Raw genomic sequence first — 12,103 nt, 5'->3', positions numbered from 1 at the left:
TGTAAGAATGAATATGCTGAAAAGAAATGAAATACTGTAAAGCAGCTGAACAGAGGAAAAGAAACCAACTAAACAGTTTTAAATTATGTTGTATGTGGTTCCCTCCTTCCAGTTCAGTATTATTTATTGAGTTGTACAGTAAAAATAGGTCCTAGCTCTAACATCATCTTCATGAACTGTTTTAAGTGTCAACTTTCAGTAATTTCCTTTGCTGGTCATAAATTTCTTCTTTTTTTTTTTTTTTTTTTCAGCAAATTATATCATCATTCATTGTTGAGGGATCACAAACAACATTTTGGCAGTTTCAGAATCCGAGCGCAGCACTGCAATCTCTTCCATTCCAACCAACCATGATCGGCAGCACATCCAGTGAACAGCAACTCTTTTTAGCTTCTCTGGATACATGTCAGGTAGAAGCAGAAGGCAAAAACGGTAACTGATAGTAATGATAAAACAACTGTCAACTGCTGGAACCAGAGGCAGCGATCAATCTGCTCTTGAAGTCTTTTATTAATCTGTAGTAAACGAGTTAGCTAAAAACAGAAATAGTTTCATTAAATTAGAATTACTGCATATGAATACTTGTAAATTTAGAGCTATTTAGCCAATAACTATAAGCACAGGAAAAAAGAAAGAAAAATTAAAAAAAAAACACTTCTCTTAGTGACCCCTTTTTTTTTTCCACGACATACTTTAGGAATCTGTTCCACTTAAGGAGCTTAAAATTTTAAGTTATGGATAGCTTCTATTGCCTGTATCAAGCAGGTGACATCTTTACACTAGGAAGCAAAAGATACCGCTGAGGTTCACTGATACCTCAGATAGGTAATATACACAAGAAGAACGAGCAAACTGCATTGGAAGTAGTTTTTTTATTAAAACATTACCATTCAACAAAACGATTAAATCACTACCACTGATGTAGTCATTTTGAATTGCTGAGCTTTTCAAATAGTATAATTTATGAAGTACCAAAGAGGTTTAGTATAGACTTGATTTATGTCTATCATATTTCACAATTTTGTTCAATATTCAGCATAAAGAAATACACTATTACCTGTATATGTAAATCTTCATTGGTTTTTGCTGGAATATTAAATGCGTTTTCTTTCAATGTCAGAGAAGAAGGCTTACTACTTTCTACAACATGACACCTGAGCCTGTGAAAAGGGGAAAAAATACACACCAAAAATCATAAATTTAATGTCACATTGTATAATTAGTAGTAATCAGTCCACCTAACAGTTATTATATGTGCTTTATCATCTGTTCTGGTTGATTAATTTTCTAAATGGCTATTGCAATGATAGTCTGAAAAGGCTTCCTCAGTCTACCAATTACGCTTTGACAGCTTTTGATATAGAAAGCAAGATCAAAATTATCTGCATGCTCAGTTAAAATAAACCTTCACCATTTTAAATTCACAGCACAGGATGCACTGGATTATTCAAACACTTACTACCAGAGGTGCAGCAATTTATTGAACAGCAAACAAAATCTAAAGGTTTTCTTCCCATTTTAAACTTTAGCAACAACATTTTTCATAGAGTCCATGTCTTCCACAGATGAAAATGCAGGAACAGAATTTCAAGTCACAACTGAAGGTAGTGGAATCCCATGGAATTTATAAAATACAGCATAGGCTCCTCTGATAACACACAAGTCCATTAGTGTGGGAATGAACTTATTTGCTAAAAAAATTGTTAAAATTGAGACTGCGGCATTTTTCTGTTTTAAGGAAAGAGAAATGCTAAAACTTCTCTGGCAAGACAACACAAAAAAAAGGATAAATACATGCAATAAAATCTAAGTAGACTCATCAGATGAAGTACTTGCACATATAATATTAAAAAGAATAATTATATTCTGCACTACTTTTAATATATAGGTATATAAAAAATAAAGGTCAGGTTTTTATTCATCAGTAATGTACATACATGGCACACTTTGCAGGTAATAAATTTAATGTAATAAGGTCTTCTTACTGTTTCAGGGTTTGTCTAAAATAAAAATTGCAATATTTGTGCGAGGAAGCTTAAGCTCACTCACATGATGGAGATTGTTTTTTAATAGGGAGATAAGGGGTAAGCATTCAAAGCATTAAAGCAAGACCTAGGCATCAAGTCTCAAAAATACTTTTTCCATGTTAAAGAAAAACACAAGCCAAAACCCCAGGAAGAACCTAAAGTAAAAATACAGCCAAATTATTTTTTTTTAAAGGTGAAAGAGCATCTCAATACCATGGCCTCAAGACTTCTAGATGGAAGAGAACTACAGTGAACTTCTCCTAGAAATGTACAGCGATACAGCTAGATGTGAATGGATGGAAGACAGGAGTAACAGGTACATTTAAAAGAGTGTATGGAAAAACTTATTTTCCTCCTGATACATTTCCATGATTAAATATGGAAAACACACATATGAGCACGTCACAGGTTTTACAGAAGTTTTCTACAAAATTATGATCTTCCTTAGCAGAAAGGGAATAATTTTTTATATTGTCTAGAAAAGTTTTGCATTTGACGTGTCTTATTTCCTTGCTTGATTCTTTCTAGAAAACTCAAGTGGTGCATTCTTATTTAAAAAAAAAAAAAAAATCCACTGCCCACATGTATTGTCACATCCATTCATATTTTTTTCAACTTAACTCTTCATTAGCACAGGAACAACAACAACAACAATAAAAAGATCACGTACAGAATACCATGACATTTTATGCGTTGAAAACACCTTTAACCAGTTAAAACAGCAGAAGCCTCAGCAAGATACTTCAGTCAGTAAGCACACAACTGGGTTTGGAGAATCCTTCACTGATTATGATATGCAAGTGCTATAAATCAGCTAAATGGTAATGGCTAGAAACCCCCCCTGTCAAAGAAAACCATATGCTCACCTATGTTCCATCACTTTGGTCCTAGGGACTTCTTTCCAAAACTGAGTAAGTTCTGGTACACCTGCTCCAGAAGACAAGTCCATTTCTGCTGCCATTATAAGGAAACGATCTTGCAGAGAAGCTGCAAAACCTGCCCTCAAGGAAACAAAAAACCAAAAGTATGCTTACATAAAAAGACAATACTACAAAGCATATGGAAGCATTTTTGAACAGAAATGTTTTAAAACGAGAGCTTGTTTATTGCAGGACATCAGACACTGAATTACTAGAAATAAAAACAATGAAATCATTCTCTTAAGCTCAGTAACTTTAATTACAGTTTTCCCAAAATTCTACAGTTTCATTTTAACAATTAAACATTTTAACAGTTAAACATTTTAACTTTAACTAGTTTCATCTGAACAATTCAAGGATAACCCAGAATTCTGTAAAGAATGCATTCTCCAGCAAATTCACCTATCCTTGCAACGATTTAGGAATGTGATTTACCACACACAAACTCCTACTGTAAGAGCGCAAATCAGACAGCTGCCACTGCAACTTTTTTTTTTTCTTTAATTTTTTAAGACAAGAAACAGAACAGGCTGAAGACAACAGCTGCTTATGCCTAAGTGAAGTAGTAAATCAGTACGGGCAGCTACTCAAATGCTGTCTGACATCTATGATTTATTACAAATAGTAACATTCTCATACAACAATCAAGTAGACATGGGTGTCAGTCACTCTTACACCCCAGCAAGCACATACAAAGGTTAGTATCTCGAACATCAGCCTGTTAATAAAACTTGTCCAACTTCTTACAAATTCTGTTGTTAAGACTTTGCTTACCACCATGAAGAGAAACTATTATATCCAGTGATGTGCCAGGTTCACAGCTGCTGTTACTGGGTTTAACTCTGTATTTCTCAGGAGCAGTTGTTCTTACCTATAAACAAGAAATACCAAGCAAGCATATAGTAAATGCATGCACCAGCTATGCTTGTTTCAGAACCTCCTTTGCTCTGTAATAATTAAAATCTCCAAAAGTTTAAATATTAAGACATGGTAATACAAAACTTCTTTAAAATACTTCATTTTGTAGGAATAATCAAACACTAGCATTTCACTTTTTCCTCTCACCGTTTCTATCCTTTCTAATTCTATCATATCCTGGTTTTCTCTCTTATGTACTTATTTAGGAAGAGACAAGAACATCAAGTGGACTGTATGCTAAAATTTTTAGTATGGAATATGGAAAATGAAAGTACGGAAACTTGTTATTTCTGTGTGCAGAGAGCAGAAGAGATGTGGTGGAAAACCAAATCAAGATGCCAGTCAGCTCAGTATTTCTGAAGCAAATGCAGATGCATTCATTCCTTTGATGCTGACATTTGCAGCTAGAACTGTGTCATTTTGGAGCACTACTCACTTGTTCCTAGCAAACATTTAAAAAGGAGAAAAATTCTAAAAAGATGACTTTTTAACACTGAAGCCTTTCTTTCTTGGGAAGCATTAGATTCTTAACTAAAGAACTAACCATGACCATATCTCTTTTTCAGCAAATGCTCCAAAGATTTGTGTTATTGATTATCCCCTTTGGGTGGTACATAATAGGCATAAATTCAGCCAGAAGACTTCTTTGAACTTATTCAAAAAACACAACAGAATAAAAACTTTAGACTGAAAAGTGGGTTTACAGTATTATAATAGTATTCTTCCTCCCTATCAAAAACAAGTTACACATTTAATAAACAAGGCCACACATAAAATACTTACCTTAAAAGCCACTATATTTTTAGTGACATTTGTGAGAACTATCAAACATTTTTTCTCTCCGGTTTCTTTGGATCCAAAATACAGCTCTTCTGCTGGGCTAATAAGGAATTTAAGAAGAATTAGTTTCTTCAAATTATCTTTACAACATATTGCAGAAAAAAACCCTGACCATACCTACAGGAAAATAAAATACTTTCAACCCTGCAGCTACAGTCACTATAAACAGTTTTTCATCAGAAAAATATGTGAAAACAAAATGCAGAAATTTTGTAGTGAAGCTCAGGGTTGACTCATGACCACAAGCAGACCTAGCTGCCTCAGCTGATCACTGCCCTTGACTTCTTCCATCTGGAAGAGCATGACCATCTGGCAAAGCAGGAGTAGCCAACAGATATATACAGTCATTTCAGCCGCTACATCTTGGAGCAGTACGTTAAAGGGAAGCAGTGTTAATTTTAATTTATGCTAACACTAAAGAGTGTAAAGTGTCAGACAATAACTTCCAGCTATCTAACCTTGTAATGGTTATAGGGCACACGTAAGAGGAGCAGGCAGATATCTGCAAGTGGCGATCATTTCAACCGCTACAGCTAAATTCACTTGGGGTTATGAGTCAGTCTTCACATATTTATGGTGACACGTGTAAATAGCTATTGCTTGTTTTTAATATTCTTGTGCAATTAGGAGAGTCATGCATGAAATCTTGTAAACCATAACAAAAAACACAACTCATTTTGGAATAAGCAATCAAATGAACACTTCTAGGCAAGAAGTAGGGCATGCTTGTATACAAGTTGAGATGAAACAAAAGTAAAAAGTGAAAAATGTCTTTCTTTCAATATATCCCATTAGGAGTATGCAAAGAACTGCCATACTATGCAGCATTACAGAACTGCATATTCTTTTGAAAGAAAGCCTTTTTCAAAAAAATGTGTTACCTTTTCCTCCTTTCTCCCCTTTTTAAAAATGCCAATTTCATGTTTGTTTGACCTCCTCAAAAGACCTCCTTTTACAGCACCAATTCTTTCTTCTCTTACTTAAAACAAACCAGTGTATTAGCTGAGAAGAAAAATCCCTGGTGCTCTCAGGAAAGCCTGAACATCAATGCCAGAAGCTAAGTACAACGGTGACCGAGTGTGTGCTTATGTTTTACAATGCATTAGACAGTCCACATGCAAAAATTTATTTCTTTTCAGTGGAGAAAAAGGAAGTGTGCTGAGTGAGGCAGAAAGCAAGAAACTGACGGGTTTAAAACAGTTTAATAGGGTAAGTGTAACCTCCTCTTCTCAGTTTTTTTTTTTCATTCCCAATTTCTCGACTTAAGTAACCAACAACAGTAGGGAAAGGAAGGACTGTAGCTACAAAGTATTTTCGTTATCTTAAGACTGTATACTGCAGCTGTGTTACAGCAATTACAAGATGAACCATAAATGAGACAGACAAGCAGTAACTAGCATCAGAACAAGCCACAAAAAGAGCTCACAGAAAGGAACCTTCTGCCAGAGCCTGATCTTTCTTGTTCTACCACCAACTGTGGCTACTGACCAAAAAATAAAAAAAAAAAAAAGCGGGGGGGAGGGGAGAGAAAGGGGGAAGTGGTCTTGCAGGGCCATAGCTATATGCCTGTTATCTGTGAAATCAATCAGCTTGAGTGGTGCATAGTTGTTTGGAGTGGGGATGTCTTATTTTACATGAACACCCAAGCTTTTTAGTTTTTACAGAAACACTACTTTCTTGTATGTGGGGGTAACTCAACACTACTTTGATGTGTGGGGTAACCATTTCGGCTTGTACTAGAAATTGTCTCAGAATACACTACATCAGCTAGTCTTCCACCAGACAGTGCAAGTAAACTGCTCATTGAGGAGTAAAGTCAATAATGACCCATCTTTCATAGTAAGGTATCCAACGTGAATACAATAGTCATCTGAACAAGACAGACAACTAGTGAGTATGACTACAAATAGATGAAACAAGAGCACAAGTAGCCAGCTTTGGTCATACACCAAAGTCAACAAGTACCAAGGAGTGATGATAGGTAAGGAATGTCCCTGCATGAGGTTCTAAGGAGTCCTCATCAAGCCTTCTGCAGCAGCAGTTAGAGACACAGAAAGGAGATTTCATGGTCCCAGAGCTGCTGTGCCTCAGCTTCCTGGCCAGGCTCCAGGCTGCTGCCTGCACAGGGCAATGCTGGTATCAGCAAGGAGAGAAGCTAATTATATTGGCAGAGGGTGAAGTCTGAGATAAGTAAGTGTCTGTAACTAGTTATAAATGGCACTATATATTCTCAGTTCAATAAATTCCAATTCAGCCTCCCAAAAAGGCTGCAAGGAAATAAAAATTGGTTCCAACTCTGTAGAAGCTAGAGTACTGAAGAGCAACAACTGTGCATACTCTCAAGAGTTTACTTAAAAGCAAAGAAACAAACAGCAAGGACAATGGAGATACCAGTATTTTATTTTCCATGACAGCAAGACCACAAGTATTAGCACCTCTGAGTTTCCTCTTTCATGCAATTTACATGAAGTCCAACACTTCTGTTCCAATGGAAGAACTTGAAATATTTAAGAGAAAAAAAAAGATAGTTTGTTGGGGGGTTGGGGTGGTTGTTTTTTTTTTTTATTGGTTTGGGGTTTCTGTCATTCATTGTTGGGTTTTTTGGCTTTTTGGGGGGGGGGGGGGGCGAGGGGAGGAGGTGGTTCTCTTAAGTGGATGGAAGAACACAGCTGCTTTCATCATAGGGACAGAAAATTTTAAACATTCTTTAAAAACAAAAAATCACAAGTCTGCTGTCTATGCCTTTGTCCTGCCATACAAGAAACTAAGTATATACAGAGGAGGTTTTAGCACAAAAGACTATAAAGATAATTTTCAATTCAAAGCCAGGAAAGTTTGACACATACAAAGTATTTTTATACTAATGAGCATGTCATTATTCAAATTCATTCCAAAACTAATTCAGTACAGCACTTACAAAATTAGCTAAGGAATTACCTATATATTAGATATTTTCTTCATTCATCTAATAGCAAACTGGAAGTGAAAATAGAAGTTAACATCTAAATCAATTTCTAAACAACCATCTTGACCTCAAAGGCAGTGAGAGGAAAGAGTGGTATCAGCCAACAGATTATTATTTTTTTCCTAGTTTAATGATAAAAAGCAGGTTAACTGCAAGATGCAAGCATCCTGGATAACAAGAATCTTCTGAAAAGATATGCAATTTATACAGAGCACTTGCCACACAAAGTAAGTTGGACCTATTAAATTTAATTGGTGCAAACTACTACTGTAGACACACCATATAAAGTTAAAAGAATTTAAGCAAGATTTAGCAGTGAAAGCTATCTTAGTAAACACACTGGTTAAGCCAATGCAATCAGCGTCAAACCACTGCTCTCATTACAGATAAGCACAGGTTTAACTAAATCAAATAACTGAGTTTCTCAAAATAAATGAAATTAGGAAATGTACACATACTAATCAGTACAAAAAGCATACTAATCTGTACAAAAACATGCCAAGATTCACTAAAACCAGAAAAAGTATTTGAGCATTGTAAAAATAATTCTTAAAAGGATTATAACTTGTTTTCCTCTAATAGTCTGATTTTCCTCCGATAGAAAAAATAGTTTATTTTGGAAACCAACTAGTTGAGTACTCAAGTGTTCAAGTCACATTGTAAAAATAATTAAAGATTATTATTACCTGATATGTAATAAAGGTCCTTTAAAAGTAGTTAATGCTTTCTTTGCATTTTTTGGTTTGATCTCTGTTTTGTCAGTTTCCTCTGATTTGGAAATTTGTTCTATAGAATTCATCTGAGTAAAAATGATAGTTATAATGATTAACTAGAAACCTGGGTTACACATGTTACAGAATCATGCAGGTACTTCAAAGAATGAGGAGACTTATTTTAACAAGTTATATTACAGACTAAGCTTAGTAAGTATTTATTCCCTGAAGCTGCTTTAAGTCCACTGAATAAAATGATCTGTTATAGAAGTTAGATAATTTATTAAACAAGCATGAAACAAAACTTTTGCTTTCATTTTTTCCCCATTTATTTTCCTAGTGCCCAAGCTGGTTATTTTTGAAACCTTCAGACATGTTAAGGTATAGTACTTCAAATACTTGGACATTATAAAGCACTGGTGTTATTCTTCCACTACAAAACTTTTAATTAAAACAGACACCCTGACACAATCAGTGCAACACTGAACAAAATCACAGTAATTCCACGCTTTATTGTACTGCAGAGTTGCTGAACATCTTCACTGCTTTTAGATGGAACTCTGAAGTACTGGAGAACATAAACGAAATAGTGCTGATTGAATTTGTGCATCCAAAACTGCAGGTATCTGAGGTTGAGGGTTTTCCTCTATTACATTAAGAAAACAGATGTCAGCAGGCCTGGACATGTTAATAAAAATAATGAAAGAAGTCTGGAATTAAGTGTCTAACAGGGTGGTGGGAATACAGAAGACTGAATCAGTAACATGACTCAGGATCAACTAGCTGAACAGTATGCTTAGCCTTGGTTTTATTCCACTTAAAATACAGAGATAAAACATGAAGAGAACTCAGTTTATGTAAATTTAAAGTATGGCAACGAAAGGAATACAAGATTTTATGGAAAATAGGTTTTATAAAAGAAACCACACAGCAATTTCCTTTTTTTATAATTACAGTTATAGTAAAAGATTAGTGTGTAAATACACTGCACTAGTGATCTGCTGGGCTTTATTCTACATAAAACTAATTAAAATTACCAGAGAAGGTATTACTATAGCACACATTAAAGGTGGAGGCATCTACAGGACAGGCACTTACTAACAAAATCTATAACCCATGGCGCTCTCTACTCTGCAAAGAGACAGGCCCTTCTATGGGATAAGAGGAGGCATATATATATATAAAATAAATCAGCTTAATTCTTAGTGATGATAAGAGTCTGCATATAAAGACTGGTAGTGCAGTAAGTAACTATATCTCACAGATCACTTGAAATCTATTAGTTTTGAAGCTGGTCTTATAAAAAAAATATTTGAAAATATATGTTTAGATACAATCAAGTAAAATTTACTTAAAATAAGAAACACCAACAATTCTGTGACAATAAGGGAATACTTCTGAAAAACACATTTTGGAAAAGAACATAACATTGAAGTGGCAAACCATGGTGTACTTGCTGTGGGAAAAATACGAAGTACTAATGTGAACAAAAGAAGAAAGTAAAATAATTACTTTTTACAGAAAAACAGTACCAACAATGACATATAGTCTGAAGTTTTAAGAGTACATTAAAAGCAAGGCCTTAAACATGCCTCAAGATTAATGGATACATGATGAACATAATGTCCATCTTGGTTCATTGAAAAGACTGAGTAGCAGCTTGATTACACTACACAAAAGAGAAAATACCATAAACCAAATCATTAAGATTTAAGGAAAAAAAAAAACCCAAAAACAAAAACACCCAAGCCACACAACTTAAGTAGAAAGCTTAAGTCAGCCAAGCAAACTAAAAACAAACTGAGGCTATTTACCACCAAAGCCAATTCACAAACTGAACAGGAGTTCTCCACATTTCCATGTGAGAATCAGAACTTGGCAGATGTGCTACAACCAAAACAAGCTAGGGTCAAACAGTCAGGAAGTCGCTATGGTTATGTATTGCTTCCTTTCGACCTTAAGGTCAGTGAAATTATCTTTTTTCGATTAGACAGCCAAGAACAGCTGGACTAGTGAGCTGTGTGTTTCAAATTATTCTGACTTAAAACAGTAAATGAAACTGGAAGTGTAATATTAAAATATTCTACTCCACCGAACAGAAGTTTCACAATACATATTCCAAAATTAATTATGGCACTGAAATCGTGGATTTCATATTTTTACTACTATTTTCAAGAGCGATATCCCCACCAACTATCATTGCATGTTCCCAAATATCACTTCACACAGACTTGTGTAAAACAATGCCTTTGTATTTCTGGATAAACTCCACTGCAGGAAGATTATATTGTAAAACAGAATTGATGGATTAGGCTCTGGAGAAATTATATCCCTAAGTGAGAACTATGTTGAGATTTTATCAATGATTTAAGAAAACAAATTAACATCAAGTATAAATATTTAACTTTTAGTATTTTCTCATGTACATACTGCCTTAAGCATCTGAGAAATAGATCTATTTTAAAGTGTACTCCACTAGATATCCCAACATTAAAAATAAACCAACTAGAAAGACATAACCTTTGAAAACAAAACACAGAAACCTTAAGATTTACTGTATAATTCACCATATTCCAGAGATACACTAAATACTTAGTACACATTTTACTTGTTCAGAAGCATGAAACTGTCCTCAACAGACCAAGAACCAAGATTGAAATCACAAGTATAATTTTCAGTTTTTCCGAGTTCTTTTGTCAAACTGGAGGGCAGAAAAATATGTAAAAAAAAAATCAAAGTAAAAGCCAGACAAGAAACAAAAATTATGTTCTTCCTTTCCCACTTTATCACTATTTAACTAGTCTTGCCTCAGCCTTCAGAGTTAGATACCTTTTTCTGATTAAGGTTTTGTGCTTCATTCAGTTCCCCAGTTTCCTTGGTGTCCGCATCTATCTCTTCTTTACTTTCATGCTCATCTTCACTAGTAATGGGCCCATTTTCACATAAAGGAGTTTGAAAGTCATCATCAACCAATGGAGGATAACTGTACTTGAAGGAATCCTAAAACATAAGATTTTTGAAGGACCAGTTATTTAGGAGGATGAGAAGCACCTTCTCCAGTATATTTTATGTAATGGAAATACTATAAATTAATTTGTTTCACATGACTTGTAGAATTCATTTATCTAGTCTGAACCCTGTGCAGAAAAGCTGACACTACTAGTAGTTTTTATTTTATCATCATTAGTAGACAAATACATAGCCACCTCATGAAGTCACTAAACTGTAACTACTATTGGTATTTATAGTCACAGCAGAAGTGCAGAATTTGGTTTATCTAGGATCAGCATTCAGAGTCTTAATGATGAAGTTTTGTTCTTAGTTCTAGGTTTAAAACCTGTGACAGCTATTTTATAGACTGTTCCAAAAGTGATGAAGAACTTCAGTTGTTCTTTGTATTTTAGTTTCATAATAGTCACAATTTAAAAAGAAAAAAAAAAGCAGAACCCCAAACCACCAAACAACCCCAGACAATCCCTCAAGTTTAACCTAGTGTGCGAACCTTTAACATATCCTGCAAGTCAGACCTCTGTCTTTGGAATGCCGTATCAATTTAAAGACCATATTTAAGATACTCAAGTAATGTAGAAGCAACGTATTTAAGTTCTCAAAGCTTCTGCAGTAAGAATATCTTTTCTATTGGAAGACCACTAAAAAAGTTTTTGCTAACTAGAAATTATCTTAATGTTCTCAAAATAGTTTTATTACATCTTATGTTAG

General features: G+C 34.6%; 1 protein-coding gene across 2 annotated transcripts in view; it reads right to left on the bottom strand.

Moving 5' to 3' along the window:
• Positions 1 to 222: 222 nt before the first annotated feature.
• MOSPD2 (motile sperm domain containing 2) overlaps positions 223 to 12,103 on the bottom strand; it is a 35,510-nt gene continuing 23,629 nt past the window's right edge. For both annotated transcript variants that reach the window (XM_055801557.1, XM_013294794.3), the window contains exons 9-15: positions 11,213 to 11,383; positions 8,357 to 8,469; positions 4,649 to 4,745; positions 3,722 to 3,818; positions 2,894 to 3,023; positions 1,058 to 1,160; positions 223 to 533 (exon numbers count right to left, since the gene is read on the bottom strand). In XM_055801557.1, the coding sequence (XP_055657532.1) occupies positions 387 to 533; positions 1,058 to 1,160; positions 2,894 to 3,023; positions 3,722 to 3,818; positions 4,649 to 4,745; positions 8,357 to 8,469; positions 11,213 to 11,383 (858 nt within the window). In that variant the 3' untranslated portion in view covers positions 223 to 386. The remainder of the gene's footprint in view (positions 534 to 1,057; positions 1,161 to 2,893; positions 3,024 to 3,721; positions 3,819 to 4,648; positions 4,746 to 8,356; positions 8,470 to 11,212; positions 11,384 to 12,103) is intronic.

Source organism: Falco peregrinus, chromosome 4, assembly GCF_023634155.1.
Source record: "Falco peregrinus isolate bFalPer1 chromosome 4, bFalPer1.pri, whole genome shotgun sequence".
NCBI classification, from domain to species: Eukaryota; Metazoa; Chordata; class Aves; order Falconiformes; family Falconidae; genus Falco; species Falco peregrinus.
The sequence above is the reverse complement of the archived record's forward strand: the minus strand, read 5'-3'. Positions and strand labels throughout refer to the sequence as shown.